This window comes from Suricata suricatta, chromosome 4 (genome assembly GCF_006229205.1).
Source record: "Suricata suricatta isolate VVHF042 chromosome 4, meerkat_22Aug2017_6uvM2_HiC, whole genome shotgun sequence".
NCBI classification, from domain to species: Eukaryota; Metazoa; Chordata; class Mammalia; order Carnivora; family Herpestidae; genus Suricata; species Suricata suricatta.
In genome coordinates this window covers 153,275,032-153,296,107 of record NC_043703.1, presented here as the reverse complement: position 1 = coordinate 153,296,107, position 21,076 = coordinate 153,275,032, and the positions used below count along the sequence as shown (strand labels likewise).

The 21,076-nt window shown below is 43.3% G+C and overlaps 1 protein-coding gene across 4 annotated transcripts in view; it reads right to left on the bottom strand.

The window, feature by feature from the left end:
- Positions 1–109: 109 nt before the first annotated feature.
- The window catches only part of FAM49A (family with sequence similarity 49 member A), a 101,194-nt gene continuing 80,227 nt past the window's right edge, over positions 110–21,076 (bottom strand). For 3 of the 4 annotated variants that reach the window (XM_029938267.1, XM_029938266.1, XM_029938268.1), the window contains 9 exons: positions 13,760–13,881; positions 12,396–12,501; positions 10,724–10,860; positions 9,977–10,054; positions 9,682–9,798; positions 9,512–9,591; positions 7,904–8,030; positions 5,449–5,519; positions 110–3,410 (listed from right to left, as the gene is read on the bottom strand). In XM_029938267.1, the coding sequence (XP_029794127.1) occupies positions 3,347–3,410; positions 5,449–5,519; positions 7,904–8,030; positions 9,512–9,591; positions 9,682–9,798; positions 9,977–10,054; positions 10,724–10,860; positions 12,396–12,501; positions 13,760–13,881 (902 nt within the window). In that variant the 3' untranslated portion in view covers positions 110–3,346. Of the gene's footprint in view, positions 3,411–5,448; positions 5,520–7,903; positions 8,031–9,511; positions 9,592–9,681; positions 9,799–9,976; positions 10,055–10,723; positions 10,861–12,395; positions 12,502–13,759; positions 13,882–17,871; positions 18,056–21,076 lie in introns of all 4 variants that reach the window. The other variant, XM_029938269.1, reaches the window with a different exon arrangement.

Here is a 21,076-nt window from a genome sequence, read left to right as displayed (position 1 = left end):
ATTTGCTGGTCCCCAAAGCAGGAATTTAGCAAATACCGATGTTTAGCAAAAATCTGTGATCATGTGCTCATTACCCACTCAACCTTGAACATCATATAAAATAGAGGTATATTTTTAAATATATGTACCAAACTTTAATTTTCATTTCACACTCAAAACTTCTGTACAAAATAGGCAAAGCAGGCGAAAAAAATCACAATGACTTTAGCAAACAACATATGACAATTTTCAAACAGCTTTGTGTATGCAACAGCCTTTATAGATGTAATGGGTTCCAAAATTTTTTGTCTCTTTAAGATAAAATTCCACTGTTTATCATTAATATTTTTTAAAAAATTGTTGCCGTTTGGATACAAGATTGAATGAGAATTCTCTGAATTCTGCTGCAAAATTCAATTCCAAGATTGGGTAGGCTTCTTTTTCTTGAGGAAGCATGATGTTTTTTTAACCTAAATGTGATGATGTATAAAAACCTCAGTTTACCATTAATGTCTTGGTATAATGATGATGATAAGAAGCAAATGAAGAAGCATGATATTAACTAACAGTTAAAAAACATAGCCAAGACTTTCTTTCTGGTTGTTAATCAAATACTGCGGCCCTAATGGGCTACCATAATTCAAAATACTCACTGCCACTTGCTCTCTATTAGTAGTTCTTAGTGATGCATGAAAGATTTCAGAGAACAGAGTTATGATGCCAAAGTAGCAGTGCATCTGAGACGTGTAATTTTCACCTGTTGCCTGCCCAAAAATAAATATCCGAGTAATGGAAAACACTGCTTATTTGAAAACTATGAAACATCAAATATGAAATAGAATTAACATTGACATGGATATTGTGGCTAGCACTTTCCCCTAAAATCCCCCACGGGTCTTGGACACATGTGCATGCAGCACACACACAGAAAACCATGATTGTTTAAGGGCTCCTGATGCCTGGAGGACAGTTTGTTAAAAGAATTTGTCTCCCACAGTAGCTCTGGAGTGGACCAGAAATCCCTCACCTGTTAGTGATCACAGACATTCAATTAACTTGTCCTCCTGATAATCACAGGCAATAGTTCAGGCCCTCGACTTCTGAAAAATCCATGTACGGGTGAATCTTAGCTTTGAAACGAGGCAGCCTGGCTCAACTGCGGCAGGCCAGCAGCCCCTCCCGTGTGTTTGGTCCCAGTTGGTAAAAGTCAAATTAAAAATTATAAATGTGCTCAACTATTTACTCTGCAAGTCCTTTCTTCTTTCCAAGCCTTAAGCTCCTCACCCGGTAAAGGAAAAAGAATGGACTCCGTGATGATAAACCTTTAGCGCCTCTATAATTCTTGTCTTGACGTTGTTGCCCAACACGTGGCTGGCAAGCAGAACACTTCTTAAGCTGAATAATCGATGAATTGGCTCATCCATTGTCACCTCATTTTCTGGCTTCCTCTAAGGTGTTAAAATCCCTAGGCTTGAAAAGTTCGTGAAGGCCATCTTAAGTGCATATCTGTTCTGATGAGAGAATGCCCCCATCTAGGCAGCCGTTCGTGTTCAGTCTGAAAAGTTCCAAGGAAAAGGGCCTCTTCTCTCTCTGTTGACTGACATTTAGATATAAACCAGACAATCTTTTCTGCCACTTGACAGGGTTTGTTATTGTTGTTAAAAAAAAAAAAGTATGTTTACATTTTTTTTTTTTTGGAAGACTCAAGAGAATGCCAGCTAGACACTAAAGTCTGGAAATCAACCAACGGTGTCTACAGCTTATTCCTTAGAACATGGTGAAAGAAACCCTAATGTACCCAGGCCCAATTTCTGGGATTATCAATCACTGGGCAACTCTTTCCTTCTATCAGAAATAGGCAAGTAATAATATAAACCAGACTGAAGGCTGATTTAATAGTGTCCGACCTCATCTTACAGTATGTATGCATAGGCCACATGGTGAACAGGGAAAGATTCAGGAGTGAGGTATCCTGGGTTCTAGTCCTACATGGGGTTGATCCTGTTTGACTTCAGTCTTGCCTCATTTCTCCATTGGAGGTTGAGACAGGAGATTTCTAAGATTCCATTCTAAGCTCTGCTCTGCAGATGACTCCTGGCCTTGTCATATATTCAATTATCAAGACAAGATGGGGTGAGGCTTCCTGGACTCTATTGACCAAGGAAGCATGTAAGAGTCAGCCATTTTATTGGCTCATTGCCTTGTAGGGCTCTTGGAGATTGTCTGTTTTAATTGCCCATTTTATAGCTGAAGAAAGTGAGACACAGAGCTTCAGTGTATTTTCAAAGATCACACCATGGATCAGTAAAGCTAGGACTCAGTCCAGGTACTCAGACCAAAGTTTTGTTCATTGCAACAAGCTAGCAGTGCAGTCAGAGGAGAGTTGCCTTTTTAAATATTGGGGGACTGGAAAATGCAGGGATTCCCATCTCTGAATTCCCCAGGTTCCTGGTAATCCACGAAGCACACTAGGCCTCTGTTGCCACATGAGGGTCCACAGAGGACAGGGCTCATTTTAGGAGGGACTGTGCACCCAGCACCCCGCAGCCAAATGGAATGTCACCAAAATTACCTACAGTTTCACAGCCAGAGGGTTGAAGCAGAGAGATGACTGTCCTGCTGCTTGTGTGTCTGCCTCCCAACCTGCCCCCTGGTTCCAAGACAGCCACCCTCATGGCTCAGCTCTGTCAGCGCATCTACCTGTTCTCACTTCTCTCACACACTGACTTGAGGACAGGTGATGTTCCTCTTGTAGAATCAAAAGGGGACGCTACAGGAACATAAGTGCAGACAGAGGGGAATATGTTGATAAATAAAAGACGTGCAAACAAAAAGCTGCACATGTGGTTTGCAGTCTGAGGAAAGAGAGGGGGCGTGCTGAATTCAAAACACTCGAGTCTGTGTCTTCACATGCATTTTTCTGTTCTTGGATTCCTCTCTCCCTCTGTCAGGATAACAGTTGTGTTTCTTGTGGCCAAGCCGACACAGGAAATCAAATACTTCGTGTTTCTCTAAGTATACTTCCCAGAGAGATTACACATCTAGAATTAAAACACTACCACAAACTATTAGGAATTTCAGATTGTTACAGGTGTAGTTAAAGGACTCCAGTCGTAAAGATCAAAATCTCCAAATTTGGGCTTTGGAGAAGGGGGTTTTGTTTTAGACATCAAAGGTAAGGCTCTCAAGTCAATTTATGCTCTGCTGGGTCGAGTCAGTCAGGATACAAATTAAGGTCCATATATTTCAGTGACAAGAAGGAAATGGTTATGTAAATACACAAGTATTAACATCAATCTGTATTAAATTATGTAAACATATACATCTTCTGAGGTCAGTACATAGATCCTCCTCTTTGAGCAGAGCTCTACTGAAGCATCGCTCGAATCTGTTTGGAAGTTGATTCGTCATTCAAGTGCTTTGTAGTGAACCTGGATGAAGAGAAAACGATGGGGGTCAGTGTGTAAACAGCACTCTGCCAAAGCATCAGTGATGCCTCTCAGTTCATCTTGACCTTGAGAGACACAGCTGATGTTTATAAATCACACCTGGTCGTGTACCTTAGACAAATAACCACACTTGACCATCCAGAGTATTCTCAGACAGACTTGCTCTTTGATTCTTCCTTCCAAAGCAATTTTGTATTGTGGTTATTCAACAAGTCGACTTTTGTCGAATCAAGTAATTACACGAGGGAGATGCACGCCATTCCATTTTCCGGGAGATAGACTTCACGTGAATGAATGCAGACTCTCTACCACCTAGGCTAACCCTGCTGCGTTACAAATTTCAGAAAACGATCTGCTAGCAACATGACCCCAACTGTCAACGTCTATGGTTTTCTACTTTCCTGGGGACGCTTATGCTCCTTGCCGCCACAAGGGGGCACAAATGCAGGTCAGCAAACAAACAAAAACAGGCAGGGCCCTCTGCACCCTCACATTAACCTGGGAGAGGAATGGCTTATGAAAAGGAAGGAAAGGGGAATCGACATGTAATAAAACCTTGACCATGTCCTAGACACTTCAGGTGACTTTTCATTTCACTCACTAACTTTGCAGGAGAGGTTACTGCCTCCACTTTACAGATGGGAAAACTGAGATCCAGAGAGGTTAAATGGCCCATCTCAGACCACAGAGCTGATGACACGTGATTTGTGAGCCATCCGTGGTTTCTGATTTGGACCCACATAGGTCTACCTCAAAACCCTGTGCTCTTTCCCTTCACTGCACTACCTACCGAAGCCACAAACGCCAACACTCAGATGGGCCTACCCTGCTGTTCACAATACCTTCCTTGATTAAATGAAGTTAGGAAGTTAAAAGCAAAACCAAACCAAACCCAAGTCAGACGTGAGAGTCTCACTATGTAGGGGAAGCCCGCAGGCTGCGAGGCGGGCAGCAGTGGGAAAAGCTTGGTTCACTGTGTTAATGTTACATCTGCTCTGAAGAATGATGACCTAGCAACTCCACAAAACAGCATCAACCTCAGTTTTATTCATTTCATGTGTGGCTGTTTCTTCATGGATTAAATGGGGGTAATAGATCACCTTCCCTCTCTGGGTGGTGATGATGAACGAGCCCGGGAGAGGAGAATGAGACGGAAGTGCTCTATGACGGGGAAGATTATTGATCCATCCCACTTATACTAACTGAACATCTACTGCATGCACAGCCCCGAGGGGAACTCGGGAAAATCAAAGATGAATAAGACAGCAAGGGCCATAAACCTTCCAGATTGCAACCCAGCGTGGAATGATTTACACAGTAGTGTGATTCGATGGATTCTTGTAGATGGGTCACAGCTAAAAAATAAGAGTCCCTTCCCTCGAAGATATTAGGGACATGTGTCCTTGGGAGAGAGACTGCTTGGGCATTCGTGGTTCGAGGAGAGAAGCTGAAATGAGCCAAACTGCCAAATACGTGGCCATTCAGGCAGGGTAGAGCAGGGTCCTCGCACACAGCTGCGTATGCAAGCCACACGGGGAGTTCTAGAACAAACACAGAGTGGAGGCCTCGGTCCCTGCCCAGAAGACTCAAATTCGATCGGGCTAGGTTGGAGCCTGCACGGGAGTGTTGGCAAAAGTCAGCCATGACTCTCACATGCAGCCGGGGGCAAGGGAGAGTGAGACTCGGGAAGTTTCCTCTTCTGGTGAGTCCCCATCTACCATCAGGCAGCACAGAGGCCTACGGTTACGCCCATGACCTGCTGGGTCACACAGACCCAGGGTTAGGTCCTAACTTGGTCCTCTGCTGTGTGACTTTTGGCACAAGTCATTTGATTTCTCTAAATCTCAGCTTCTTCCCTTTGTAAAACGGCTATGATCAAAATGACACTGACTTCAACGGGTTGTTGGAAGGATTAAATGTGTGAAGACACACACAAGGTTAAGCCTGGTGCTCCAGTGCTGGGTCTCTAACAGCACCTAGATTTGCAGTCTCTCGGAAGGGTCGCAGGGTCAAGGCTCACCTGAGGGCATTCAGCAGCCCCTCCACACTGTCCGGGGCCTGTTCCTTCAAGACCTTTATGCAGCCTTTCATCTAGGAGGAGAAAACACCACATTTTGTTACTCCAGCAATTGCATCCATGATAGTAACTGTTCGAACTACTGTCTGTCCCTAATCAGATCCCATTACTGCTGCTGGGAGACATCCCACACAAACATGACCAGCAGACCTTCCTAAGCCCTCCCATGAGTGAGATGTTTCCTCTGGGCACTTCTAGAAGCTGTGTATCCCTTCTCACACTATACTGCCACTGAACGTTTCACATGTCCGGCGCCGAGGCTGTGATCTTGGCATTGAGGCCTTGATCTTGGATTGCACTCCGGAGCCACGTGCAGGGCATTCTTCTCGGAAGCTTCTCATGGAGACTGACTGCCTGAAGGACACACCTGATGATTTTCTGCCATCCCACTTTCCAGATGCTTTTTCTCCGTAGGCTGATGGGCTGGCAAGCCCTTAACAAATTTTTTTCTTTTCTTTTCTTTTTTAAGGACACATCTAAAGATCACCAAGACCATCACCAACACACATCTCACCAGGTAGAAGTAACCACCACCTCTTTGTGTTCCTAATAGTACGCTGGCATTTATCCGGTATATTTTTATTTGTTGACTCTGTGACAAGTTTCCAAATGGTTCTGGTAAATGAGAATGTCCTAGGAGCATCAAGTAATAAACTCAATCCATATTCAAATGATATTCATGAAGTTATTAAGAGTTATTTAGACTCAGTCCATAGTATAAAAATGTTAAAGACGGGGCACCTGGGTGGCTCAGTCAGTTGAGCGCCTGACTTCGGCTCAGGTCATGATCTCACGGTTAGTGGGTTTCAGCCCCACATCGGGCTCTGTGCTGACAGCAAGCTCAGAGCCTGGAGCTGCTTCTGATTCTGTACCTCCTTCTCTCTCTGACCCTCCCCTGCTAGCACTGTCTCTCAAAAATAAATTGAAAACATAAAAAACTTTTTTTAAAATGTTAAAACCTCACAAAGAATATGGTAAAAATATTTTATTGGAATGAAAAAAAAATCCATGATATACTGTTATGCAAATACGTATGTTTCAAAAGAGCAATTAGAGCAGGGTGCTAATTTGTGAGGCACACATACATCTACACGGAAGAAGGTGGATGATACGGTGACACATTGACAATGGGCCTCTGTCTATGAGAAGGATACCTACAGATACATTTAACATTCTGTATTTTGATCTCTTATATTTTCCTAATTTTTTATACTAAATTCTTTTTTTCTTGGCAAATAGAAATAACTGCACTAAAAGTAATATAAACTCTATGAAGAACCATGACTAGCTGGGCTAGGGAAGTGAGAACTTCAAAATGGGTAGCCCAAATTGCATTTCTAATTGACACATTTACCTTACATCCCTGACTCGTGGTCCCTCTGGGCGTGAAGACTCTCTGTCGGCACAGTACTGAAGTGACACTCGTGTGGACGAGTGAAAGCAGAGGGTGCTGCCCCAACTTAGCACTGTCAGAAGAAGTTAATACCAAGAGGTCCTATTCCACCCTTAAAAGGCTTTGTACATGGTTTTTGGTTTATTTATTTTTGAGAGAGAGAAAGAGGGAGAGAGAGACAGACAGAATCCCAAGAAGACTCTGTGCTGTCAACGCAGAGCTGGATGCGGGGCTCAAACCCACGAACCGTGGGATCACAACCTGAGCTGAAATCAAGAGTGGATGCTTAGCCAACTGAGCCTCCCAGGTGCTCCCTAAAAGCTTTATATTTAACACATGGAATACACTACTGGGTCGATGCTGCAGACAGAAAATCCGGAACGGCAAGTGCTTGGAGCTCCGGAGGAGAAGGGAGGTTCTGACCATGCAGATGTGCTCCTGGAGGAGGTGACATTTGTGGAGCATCTTAAATGAATCCACCATCGGAAGGAAAGGACGACCCTCTGGGCAGGGAAAAGGGCTCCAGCATATCTCAGTGCCAAGAAAGGGCATGGCAACTGGGTGGAGCCGCCAGCTGGGGGTGGTAGGAGGAAGCTGAAATATTGGTTGAAATGTGATCATATCTTGCAATCCAGTATCTCCCAAGGCTGCTAACTTTAAGATGCAGATAACATCTAAAAATATATTCATAAGGCACATTGGATACACTGAAGGGGCGGTTGGCAGCTAAGCGACTAGTCATCTGCTCAGCCCCCCTACAGACTGAGGGACTAGTGTCCGCGTGCTCCTGCTGGGCTTTTTGACAGGATGTTTGGCTATAAGCACATGAAAACGACCGGGCCTCTTGCCATGAGGATCGCTGCCACCAGGGGGCGTGCACTTCGGCTGGTCCCTCTCAGTTGGGGATGGAGGAGGGAGAGAGAGAGAGAAAGAGAAGCAAGGGCTGCCTCACAACATTCACGAGCTCTTACTTGGAAAGCAGAGTTAGTTCATAACTATTCTTACATCGATCTTGGATGTCTTGCAGAAAGCCCCCACGGGGTGGACGTGGTCGTAGAGGATGATCACCCCCACCATCACCCGCATGCAGAACATCAGCGTTTCTTCGCTTGTGAACCTACTCCTGTACTCCCTGGAAGAGAGAAGAAAGGGCGGCCGCATTTCTACCTTGTCAGAGCACGTTCATTTCTGGCTACTTTAGACTCCTCCAATCATCTCTTGAGAGCAATCCTATACCTGCAACAACCAGGTTAATACGCTCTTAAAGAAACCCGTGATGATCATTCTCCTCGAATCTATCCAACCAGCAATTCAGTGTGAAAATAAGGTAAATTAGAGGGCAGTAAATTCTCTTCTTTTCTGCCCTTCAGCGGGCCAGCTCATCACGTACATCACTCCCCCCACCCATCAATCTTGAATATTTTATAGCAGGTCCCTCTGGCTGTCCAAGATTATAGAGAATAATGGCTTCATTATGGAGAGAAAGAATCGGGCTCATTTCTACGGAGCAGCGATCATGTCTCCAGCCAGAGTAACTTCCTTTGTTAAGGCACAGGCTGCAGATTGAATTGGAATGGCAAAGACACGCAGAAGAAATTATGTACCATTCACTGGGCTGGGTGTATTTGCAGAGTTTGAATTTTGTTCACTTACCCTGACAGGGTCCCTGATGATTCAGATAATTCAAGATAATTTTAGAGCCTTTCTTTACATCTAAATCATTATGCATTGGGCCCACAATGAAGATGATTACTATTTCTGTCTTGGAATCAATCTTAACTTTGGTATAAGTGAAATATTTGAAATTCACACCATCTTACATCTGAACAGAGCATCACATTTTATTGGGTGCTTTTGATGTCTTTGGCTGTCCCAAGCCTTCTGCAGCACAGATGACATTATGGGAACTTCATCAGAGGAGGAAACTGAGGCCCGGGCAGGCCACCCCACGTGTCTCCTGGCACACAGAAGTAGTTAAAGAGAGAACTGGAGCCCTGACTTGTGGGTGTGTATTTCCTCATTACCATGCTGCCTCACCACTACTGACCCCAGCCATTTCTATAATCTAGCAACTAGTTTCAGCACAAAGAAACTGCAAAGAGACAGAGAAAGAGAGAGAGAGAGGGAGACAGAGAGATAGAGAGGGAAGGGAAGGGAGCAAAAGAGAAGGATAGAGGGAGAGAAATCTCCATTATCATGCTTGCAATAGTTTTACCACTTTTACTGTTTGTTCTAAATCTTCTGTCAAACCTTCTCTCCCACACACTCAGAATAACACCCAGTCGTTTAAGCCAACCCTCCACGTGGCCCTGCCACACCTTCTACAACAGGTTTGGTTTGAGTTCCGGTTCTGCCATCTAACAAGCTATGCAGCCTTTGCAAAGTCAGTTAACCGATTTGGACCTCAGCTTCTTCAACTACAAATTGGGGTGACGTACACTTATCATCCAGAGTTCTTTACGAAATGAATTCAGATCACATACACGTCCATGTTAATGTGCTGACCCAAGTGTTACCACCACCACCACCACCACCGTCATCCTCCTCCTCAACGTGTTAGCAGCCCCCTCCAGGCGAGCCCTGGACCGTGAAGCCACCCCCGATGGCACTTACGGCGTTTCCAACATGACTTTACAAACGCTTGTCATCGTACTGAGGCAGTCTGTGGTGTTCTCTATTGGCAGGGTTTTGTTCTAAGTGGGAGACACAGAAGTAGGTTAGTCCTGCTGGCAGCTTTTACGTGTAATTAAGAAAAAAGGACCTCGGTGCTCAGTTTCACTCACTTCGGAGACAAAGTGCATGGTGGCGTTGCTCAGGGTTTTCAGCATTGGCGTGGCTTCCGCGTAGAAGAGGGACATTCGATTGGCCATCTCATTATTGACTTCATTCTCAATGTCTAGCTGATGAAAATAAGAAGAGAAGACGCAATTGATAAAGGGATGGTAAAAAAATCCCACACAATGTCTGCTGGAAAGGGAATTCTAGATGAGGCTGGCTTCTCCCTGTGCCCTGCCTGGTGCGGAAATCAGGGGAAGACGTGGAGAAAGGGCATACGGACCGGGGGACCCAGGGGCTCACATGCATGTTGTTGATGCGGTTGCGACTTATCGTCCTTCTGTAGTAGCTGAAGTCGTTCTGAATGGCTGGGTTCCTCATCTGAAATTCAGCAGAGAGGAGAGAAGGTCATCTCTCCACATCAGATGAGGCATGTGCACCAGGAGCCCCGATACTAGACTATATAAGACTTCCCTTTGTTGTAACAGTCAAAGCAATTTTTGGTTAAAAATAAATACTCAGAGGGGCGCCTGGGTGGCTTCATCGGTTAAATGGCTGGTGTCAGTTCAAGACATGATCTCACGGTTCGTGGGTTCGAGTCCCATGTCAGGGTCTGTGCTGACAGCTCAGAGCCTGGATCCTGTCTTCGATTCTGTGTGTCTCTCTCTCTGACCATCCCCGCTCATGCTGTCTCTCCCTTTCTCTCAAAAATAAATAAAAACATTAAAAAATTTTAAAAAAGTACTCAAAGCCTCAGTATTGTATCGTATGCCCTACTTTTACTATAAGCTAGATTTCAGGGAAAGAATCCTTGTTCTCCATCAGGATAGATACTAGAAAAGGCTCTCTCTTATTGCATTTGGCAGATTTTGAATCTCCATGTCCAAACCACCAACCTACATCACTTTTACTATAAGGGAGGCAAATTCTCAACTTCTATGTCTCTGTAGGGAAGGAGCTACATTTTACAGATTGATTCCCGGCCCCACGGCATTAGCAGAGTGCCCGTACACAGTAGGTAGTCTGGACAAGTTTGTTAAATTATCTAACCTTGAGCTCATCAAACCGAAGGGTAAAATGAAGAATTTCCGCAAACTCCTTCGCCAGGGCCTGCTCCCTCTCCAGGTGCTGGGTCGGCGTGTAGGGCGGACAGGTAAGAGATTCTAATAAACTCTGAAGAGCTTTTTCTGAAAGTCAAAGTGATGAATACATATTGGAGGTGGCCCACTGAGATCTTTCAAAAAGCAGAGTTCTTTGGTCCTGCTGACATTTGCAGAGATAACCTTTCTTTCCCACACCTTTTGCTGTAAGTATGCGGTGTGATGTGTGTGGGTAAGAAGGAGCCCATCATGCCTGAGCAGACTGACTCCTCTGTGACCTCCAGGGCCACACGGCTTCATCCAACAGTCTCATTAAATCCCCTTGCCCATTTATACACATTCCCTCCAGTTTTTCCTTCAACATACTTCTAACACTACCAAGTCATTTGACCAATCCTTGAGAGCAGCAGGTGGAACCAAATGATGGCACACAGGCCAGATCTGGACCACTGTCAATTTTTGCAAATAAAGTTTTATTAAAACATAGTCACGCCTTATTTCCATTCTTCAATGTGTGGACCATGGCTATGAATGTGCTACAATGGCAGAGTTTAGGAGGTGCAACAAAGACAGACTGGCCCAGAAGCCTAAAATATTTATTATACACTCTTTACAGCAAAGTGTGCTGACACCTGATCTATAGTTCTTACTGGTCTTTTACAGCATCTTTACAAGGACATCTCTTGCCATTTCCATTTATGGAAATGGGCTCTTTTCTGAGTTAGCCAGTTCTGCCTTGGCGGATCCTTTTCCTTCTGTTAAAAATTTGGCTTGCTATGATTTCAGTTCTTGGGGTCTAGATATACACTTTGGAGAAACAGAAAAAGGGAACAGAGAAGAAGCTATCCTAGAGTTATCAGAGGCTCTCTTTTCTTAAAAAATTTGTTTTAGTTCATTCAACCACTTCCTTTGGGTCTTCACTTCAAGTTCTCTTGACATCATGGCTATTTCCCTGAAGTATTTTGATTTCTCTGTTAAACTCTTAAAATATGGCATTCATTTACAGAAAAAGTAAAGTAGAACATGACTAGCCCTTCCTTCTTTCTAGATGTATTAACTAATGAGACCTCAGATGGCTGTACTCTTGGGGGAGTGGTTATATCGCATAGGTGGTCAAATCACACTTCCTGTCAACCAGACTTGACCTTACTCTTGCTTCTGCAAAGCCACCCCGAACCCATACAGATTTGCTTTTAAGGCATAAGAGCAGTATGCAGTTTGCTTTTCCTGTGTCTTATTATATTAAATTTATCACATGACTCTAACCAATCAGGTTCCTTTTTGGACTGGCAGGTGATCTGTTTGTTTCAACTTCTCTGTCATTTAGAAATGCGATCAGAACACATCAAAACTCTTACAAGTGAGACTTATCTGAGAAAGGGCCAGAGGGACACCTAGTCATAGAGATAAGCCCAATGTGCAACAGGGGAAGAAACTTTGAGATGAACTGAAGGACATGAAAACCACAGAGCTGCTGTCCATGAGTGGTCTCTCCTAGGACACTGCAGATGGATGTGGAACATTTCCCAGGGCATTGAGCTAGCTCTTCCCGCTCCTTTCTCAAACTGCGTAACACAACACAACTCTGTCACACACAGGATAAAACCTACAAACATACTCACCTAGCCTTATGGAAAATTCGTAAAATCTCTTTAGCCTCACTACCAGAGGACACACTGCATTCCAAGCTTTTTCTTGAAGCTGAATGTCGTTGGGATTTTGAATTGCCTACAAAAACGTGATAAAATTGTGTTTACAAAAGAAGCAATAACCTCCACATCCAAATGCCTCAAGATTAAGAAAGGATGGTAGTTGAAGAAAACACAACTCCTGATCTACTTTGCTAGTGTGCTCTTAAAGTTGCCATCAGTCCCTGGGACTGTCCTCCAAGATGCTCAGTGAAAATGAGATTTTTTCACTTGACCATGATGCAAATGATCCTACAATTACATCCTGTGTCCTCTTGTGTCTCTTATTTTAAATGCAAAAAAAAAGAAAATGCAAATCTAATTGGAAGCAATTCAGCCTTTCTCCATCAGGTTTTGATTCTACTGAAGTCAAGCCGGTGCTGATTAGCAAGTGCAGATCCTCAACATGTCCTCCTTTCCCTATAATACATATTACCGTCCTTCTGTTCTGTGACATTACCTAAATTAGCTAAATTACCTAAAGTAATGGGGACTCCTAAGTAGAATATCCGCCTTTAAGAAGCTGTCACTTTCTTAGAAATGCTGTTTTGCCTGGGCTGCAGCAGTTTAAGGATTAGAGCACGAGTGGTGTTTTTTTGCCCGAAGGACGGCGGCAGTGGCCTTAAGCTGCGTGTTAAGTGCACGTGTGCTCACGCATGCGCATGCGTGTGTGTGTTGATACTTCTACAAAACTAATTATTTCAAATAAAAGGAGAATCAAGGTTCTTGCCTTGAGGGCATTGCACAGCCTCAAAATCCATGCTGGCAATTTTGTTTTTTGTTTTGGTTGTTGCTTTTCAGGTATTTATTTTTTTTAATCTCAAGTTATTTCAAGATGACAGACCTGCAGGCTACTTAGAGCAAGACAGCTGATGGCGGTTGTTTTGGGTACTATGGAACCTGCCAGAATGATTACAGAATGCTGGAAGCCCATGCAAGCCCAGACCTCATGACTTACACTTCAACTGTTGCCCATAGACTTTGTCTGGATGTTTCCCTTAAATGAAGTAACATGACGATAAATCATTGTTTAAAGGTCAGTCCTGTGATAACAAATGTACGACTGAGAAAAGAATGGCTACTATTTTACACAGTCTAGAGCACCGTGTGCTCAGATTAATGTAGGAGAATAAAAGGGGCCATTCATACTTTTTAAGAAACACATTACCCTCCTTGTTCTTCCTAGTGCACTAGGAAATACTAGGGCTATTACTTAATCTTGCTGGGTTTGTGTGTGCGTGTGTGGGTCCCCCCTCTCCTCCGAGGGTGCTGTCAGCTCAGTGTTATCATTGGCCTACATCTCGGATCTCCGGCCCCGCGCCTTTGTAAGCTTGCAGGTCTGCGAGGATGCTCTCCGAATCCTGGAGGACGGCGCTGATCTGGTTCCATATTTCCCTCTCTCCTTCCGTGGGCTGGGCATCTGAGCAGAAGGGAAACCAAAAGACACAGAGGGGTTGTGTTTACAGACAGCTTGTGAAGAAGATCAGCATTCAGTTCTACCTACTAGGCAGTCTCATTCGATTCCTACAGGTCTGGTCTTTACCTGTTGACATAATAAGCTTCTAGGAAAGGTGACTAACACATTACTCAGTTCGAAATGGTCATTGGTCTCTCTGCACACACTAGACCGAGCATGTTGGAATCACTGCAGGCACTTTATTTGTGTGGAACATGCTTTTTGTACACTAATTATTATGTGTCATGCAGTTAACTGGGTGACAGAAAGGATAAATATTGTCTTGGGGTCCACATTTAATAGGAGAAGCTACTAAATATTTCTGTTAGGACTAAAAATTTGTGAATCTGAGTACAGCGGGAAAACAGTCCCCCTTCTATTTCCATATAAAAAATAAGCTTAAAATATTAGATAATCCTTCAGAGCCATGGCAGAGATGTGTCTTTCCGGAACACAATGATATGGAGAAAGCACTGGGATTTACCAATGAACGTGAATTCAAGAAGTACAAAAGGTTTGTTTTAAAGAGACTTGTACTGCTCTGTTTTGGTCTTGACTGTAAATACTACTCACAAGAATCAGTGACACATTCAGGCTTACATAAATGAAGAACATATTCCACTACCCACAGTAGCATCCCCTTAGCTCTAAATTCCCACTTGTTTACATTCCTGTAGTTAATATATGTTCTTATCCCCATGAGTGTTTTGTGGGAGATGGTGGGTGAAAGTCAAATGGCAGTAAATCTCACAATACATATAAAATAGATTACTTCCCTGGGCTAGTCACGAAAGTAACCTCCATCCTGAACAAAGGCATTGCTAACAGAAGGGGGAAAGATGTTGCCTCTTAAAAATTTGTTTTCAAAAATTCAAGTCCTAAGGTAGTGACTTCTCTCAGGAGACCCCACTCATGAAACGGTAAGTTAAGAGTTATGTCCAGTATAACACTCCCCAGATCAAATCCCAGTTTTGACTGGTTTTGGTGGGAGCACCAAGGGTTGATCCTGATAAAGAAAACTTCACTGATGTTATTCTGGGAGTATAAAGGACAGAACTCCTGAGCTTGGTGACACTGAAGCAAGGTGCTGACCATGCTGACGGGGCTTACAGTAGGGTTGAGTATCAGGGTAAGGGTTGGGCCAGATGTGGTTGCTTCTGCTTTGGTCACCATCTCCTGAGGCCTATGTTAATCTGAGGCCAGATCTTTGAGAAAAGATGCCCATTTTTAGATCATTTTCCTTACCATGTTCTGCTAAAACCTAAGAAATTGGTAGAGTTACCTGGGAAATAAAGGGTGAAATTCATCAGCCTATGAAAGTTCTCTTTAGAAAGAAAAATCACAGGTCCTCATAGACTATCCAGATACTTTGCAAACTCTGCCTTTTAGGAATGAGACGGATTTCAATCAGAGGAAGAATAGGGACAGAAGTGCACGTGCATCACGATTCAGAGCAGAAGACGAGTGTGGCCTGGGAATATCGAAAATCATTCAAGATAAAGGATGGGCTTGATCTGGCTGGCTGGAAGGCCAAAGGAGTGCAACCTGAAAAATTTCGACAGAGACCCGCCAGGTTATGGTACAGAACCCAGCCTGGGAGGCAGAGGGGCAAGAGGACACGTGTTACTCCTTTATCCTTTTCTACCCTTCCACTGTTCCCAGAAAATTTTTCAGTGCAATGTTATGCATGCTATCAATCCCTTTGTAGCCTATACTTTCTTGCTTTCCCAAACTTTGCTCAGAGGGTGTCCTACACAGAAACCTTTAAAACCTCATGAGCTTGGAAGCCTGTCACCAAAGAGAGCATTTCAGTGAACAGAATTCCAGGGCAATATTCACGTAAGAGGAAAGTCAGGGAAGAGAACCATGTGACAAAAAATGCAGCACAGAGGTCCTAGCAAACAAAGAGAAACAAAAGCTCATTCCCTCCAATCCTTTCCTTTTTTTGATGAATACACTAAAAATCACAAGCCAAGAAAGGCAACATCCTAGAAAGAGACAGATATTTGAGGGGAAGAAAAAAAAACTGGCTGTGACCAAGATTCTAAGGGGTGAGCCTCTTTGAAAGTAATTATAAAGTAGTATGTACAGAAGACACTTGGAGACCAGAAAAGGAAGCCTTTGAACTTGACTGTCACAATGGCTTCATCTCAGCAAGTCACCACTTGATAAGTTTTAGACAAAACAGAATTTAAAGTGAAGTGGCTGGAAGTAGAGAGCCAGACAAACACAAAAACCTATACTTCTGGTACAGTCTGTTATGAAAAATAGACCAATAGAAAAATAGTCTGTTTCTTAGGCGCTTCAAAAAGAAGACCATTTCCTAGAGTGTGGCCCCCAAGTGGTCCTGGCTGTGGAGGGGCAAGCTTCACATTCTCTATCTCAGGTGAACTGACGCTTGCGGATCCAACTCAACACTGATGCTGATGTGACCATACAGAGTTGGACAAGTGACTTGGGTGGTGTCACCTCTCTCTCAGAGGTGGCACATTTGGGGATTCTGTGAAGCTGGTTCCGTCACACAGGAATCCTCTCCCGGCACTGCAGGGACCTGTGACCCCCAGTCCCAGCTTCCCTCTCTGGGGAAATGCTTCTTTTGGCAGATGTCCTGGTGTCTTATTAAACGTGTTTCTCATATGGCCCCATTTAGCAGGGGCGGGGAGGGACAGGAGAAATCCAATCCATCACTTTTCTTCATCCCGACTTAGAAGTGTCAGCTCACTTTCTTCCATAATTTGTTAGTCTTATTGGATACTCTATTTTCTTCTCCTTCCCCTGTCATGGAACCAAAGTCCCCTCCTCTGGCTAACAATAAACCCCTTCATGCTGGCAGCATGGTCCCTGCCTTCTGGGGCCTCAAATCACAAGTGGGGTCAACTTACAGGGTGGAGAGTACAGAATGGGAGAAGCTCGAATCTGTCTGTTTTGCCCTTTCAAATAGAAAGAGGACTGTGTCACTCTATGACATTTGGCATTGGCTCATATACCTATGGAAGTTCATGATCCATTCTACTTTGATCCCCCAGGTAAGTGATTAGAGAGCCAGAACTAACTAATGAGAATCTGATCCATTAGGCTGCAGGACTCTGGCCTTATTTGTGTCATTAAATCTCCAGGACCTAGGGCAATGCCTGGTACATCCTGCATGCTCAAGAATGATTCGCTGAATAAGAGAGCTGAATGAATCATTTACTACTCACACTATGTGTTACGATGATTTTTCTGCTTGTCTATGTATTTGGAGATCTTTGGAGACAGAGTCTATCTTCTTATTCTCAGTGCCTTCATGTGTCCTGCCCACTGGGGACACTCAATACACACATCAAGACTCAACAAATAAATGAGGACATTGACAAGGTGGTAGAGAACGTGGGTGTGGGGAAGCAGTGAAAGTGAAGATCCTACTCCTTCTGGATCCTCTCCTCTGTCTCTTCCTCCTAAATGGCTTCCGTTCTGTTACCTCTCTCACTGTTACTGTTTATCTATCTATATCTATATCAACTAGATCTAGACCTATACCTATCTATCTATAATCAAATTGGCTGCTCACACTTTCATGAACACTTGTTTTTAAATCATCCATCACTTACCTACAGCCTCAACATCTCTTCAACATGGTTAACACACTATTAGAATATTTGTTGAGTGAAAACCTGCACTTAGGTTGACCATCCCAATTTTAAGGCTGTTATCATTTGTTTTCCAGAATATCCCTTTAAGATACTTTGGCATCTTTGCTTTTGGTATTCTCCATATTCAGAGTTGGTGTTTTAAAATGTTTTTAAAATGTATGGTGTCTTCAGGTACCAAAGAGAAACATCTTGCAAAATTGGTGCTGATATTTCACCTATCAGCAACCTCCTAAAACACTTGCTAAGTGACCAGGAACTCCGAATGATGCTTTTGTTTTTCTACTTTTAACACAAAGATTGGGCTTTTGTCAAAGGTACTCACACATCATATTCCCACCAATAACATTACTGACAGAAATGAGTCCTTGTCAGTGGTAGCAAATGAATCTCTCGGTGATGTTTCTTCCAAGAATCACATTCTAACATCTAATCATTGTCAATTATTTCATTGCCATTGAGAACAACAGTTACATCAAGCTGGGCTGCTCTTAGGTCTAACAATGAAGCTGTTAAAAAAAGAAAAACACAAACCCATGATTTACACAGTCAATTTCAGAAACCAATACTAGGAGGAGCCCTGGCTCAAGCCTACCCCAGCCATTCCCCAGGGGATGATTTAAGCCCCTGTTCTGGACTTGCTATCCTGGAAGGTATGAAATTGTATCATGTGCACTGTGACCTTGAATACATTGTCAAGAAATTGCTGAATTCCAAGTGCCTAGAATTTTTAATGGAAAAATGCCCTCTTATCAATGAAGATAGCGAAGCAGTATTCATTATGTTTACAGGGGATCTGTCTATCCTCCTCTGGCTCAATTTGCTAGTGATTGTGGATATTAACTGCCAGGATCCCGGTGTCACCGGGGTAAGGGGGAGGCTGGGCCGTGGAGGACTGTGATGTTTACTGAGAGCAGAATGCCTCACATTCCACTGTGCGGATGGACGGGAAGGTGGCTGAGTGCTATGCTTGTCAGGAGGGAACATCTTTGGTGAACATACCCCAGGGCACAAACCAGAGTAGGGCTGTCAAATCAAAGTGTTCTTATCTTTGTAAATCAGCCAACAACACACTCTGTTTTCACAAGCATCAGACCTTCTCCTAACAACCTATTCAGGACTGTATGGAAAATCTGACAGAGACTCAAGCAAATCAACTGGAGATAATGTGAATACAAGACACAATTTATTTGGAGATGTCTTTGGTGTTGAAGCAAGCTCTGGCCTTTCATCAATAGGATATATTGCTATCTCTGCACCCCACCCAAACCCCCATGCCAGTTGGTGTATAAACAGGGAAGAAAGGTACAGTACAAAGATTTTCCAAAGCCATAGATTAAATCCACAGCTCTTCTTTTCCAACATGTCCTTACTTCTCTACCCATCTCCCCTTCAGGATAAACTAAGAAACACAGCTAATTATCTATGATTAACATTAGGGGATATAAAGTGGTAATGATTTATAGCAGAATGCTAACTGCTTATAGAAATCCCATAACATTGCAGAAGTCCATTGGGAAATGTGTGTGACTGGGCTGACATATTTATTTGCACAGGAACACTGGTCATCCTGAACCAGAGCCCAGAGCCCTCTCCTGTGGAATTTCCAATGAGGTGCTGCATAAATCAGGAAAGGCTGAAGCTTGAAGGCTCATCTACTTCATCTCCATGTAGTGGGATCCCCGTGATGTCACAGGAGGAGGGAACTCCGAGGACGGAGATTTTTGAGACTCAGTTCCTGCTGTCACTTTTACCACTCACTGCATATGAGACCTCAGGGCCAATCCGTTCATCTTTCTGGTTCTCGGTCTACTTCTTGGTAAAAGGAGGGACACTGACAAGAGCCCTGTCCCCTCTCTGTCTGGTCTTGTAGGGATTATGACCTGTAGGTTCATAGAAGGATGTTGACGTAGATAAAAAGCATTTAAAAAGCAAATGTGCTAGGAATTTAATGAATTTAATGGGATGATTAAATGTAATGAATTTAATGACTGAATTTCTATATTGGCTTTCCAGGTCTGTTCTGTTGTTTTTTGTTTGCTTGTTTTTTGTTTCATTTGTAAAGTGACCAGAAAACATCTATGTTCCCCATTTTCCTCTCCCCAAATTGTCTAGCCTCCTCTGAGCAGCCTTAGCAGAAGTGAGGGTACCAGAGAAGGAGGTAGGAAGGAAGAGCTCAGTAGGGGCAGGAAGTAGCTTGCATCAGCAGAATCATCACAGATGAGCAGCTAATCTGACATCCCTCCTTGTTTTAAAAAGTAGGAGACCATAATCCCAATAGATCACAATATTCAGAGCCTTTCTGAGAGTATAATGGTTTGCAGGCTTTAGAATTTCCTTCCCAACTACCCCCATCCCCACCCATGACCACTGTTACTGTTCTTGGTATGCTCATAGAGGTGGGTTTGTCTTCTAAGAAAATCATTTCTTGGTTACTGTCTGCCAAGAAACATTTCTTCAGCTCAGCCCTAGACTTTCTGTACTTTCTCTCTTGGCTAGTCCATTACCTGCTCTCCATTCTACTTCAGGCTTCTGTAATACCAGCACTCCTGTCTATTCCAAGTTCTCAAATCTTCTCTCCCCAGTAAAAGTATAATGGTTTAAAAAAAAGAGGGCGTGGCCTCCTAATGTTCCTATATTTATATGCCCTATGCCATCCCTCCATGCCTCTCTGCTCCCTAATATCTCATCCCCACTCCTGTGGTTCCTGCCTGATGCTACAAGGCAGGAGATGCTCTGCATATAATTACTGAATTAGCACGAGTACAAAAAAAAAAATAAATAAAGAAAATTCCTAAGCTTAGACTTCAGGCTTAGCCCTCTGTTGGACACTGGATATGCAGTGATATGAACAGAAGATGCCATCCAAATCCTCTCTGCAGAGAAATTCTTCATGCTGAAGGGAAATGACAGCAAAGACACCCAGTTATGTAAGAAGGCATGGAGGACACTGGAATAAGTAAATATGTCAGTCAATACAAAAGGTCTATTTAAATCACACACACACACAGACACACACACACACACGAGAGTTTAAAGTAAAAGAAAAACGTCACCACCACACATTGCAAATGTGGAGTTTATAGCAGATGTCGAAGCAAAACATAAAAGGCACAAGGGTGGAGGGAGGATGATCGGAAGTACTCTGGGACACGATTCTTAAATTCTTCATGAGATGAAGAAGAAGACATTTTGAAGATAGATTGCAGTAGATTGAAGGTGTATATTATAATCTCTCTTACAATAAGCGCTAAGAGGCAGAACTAAAAAGCCAACAAAAAAGATGAAAGAGAATATCAAAATTATTCTATTTAATCAATCATGTTTGAAGAGATTCAGAGAAAAACAAAGAGCAAAGGCAACAAATAGAAAGAAAGATCAGGATAGGGTCCAATACAAACATTAATTAAATGTAAATGGACTAAGGACTCCAATGAAAAGGTAGATATTATCAGCATGGATGGAAAAGCTAGAGTCAACTATGCATTATTGCCAAGAACCACACTGAAGATAAAGGCACAGATTGGATG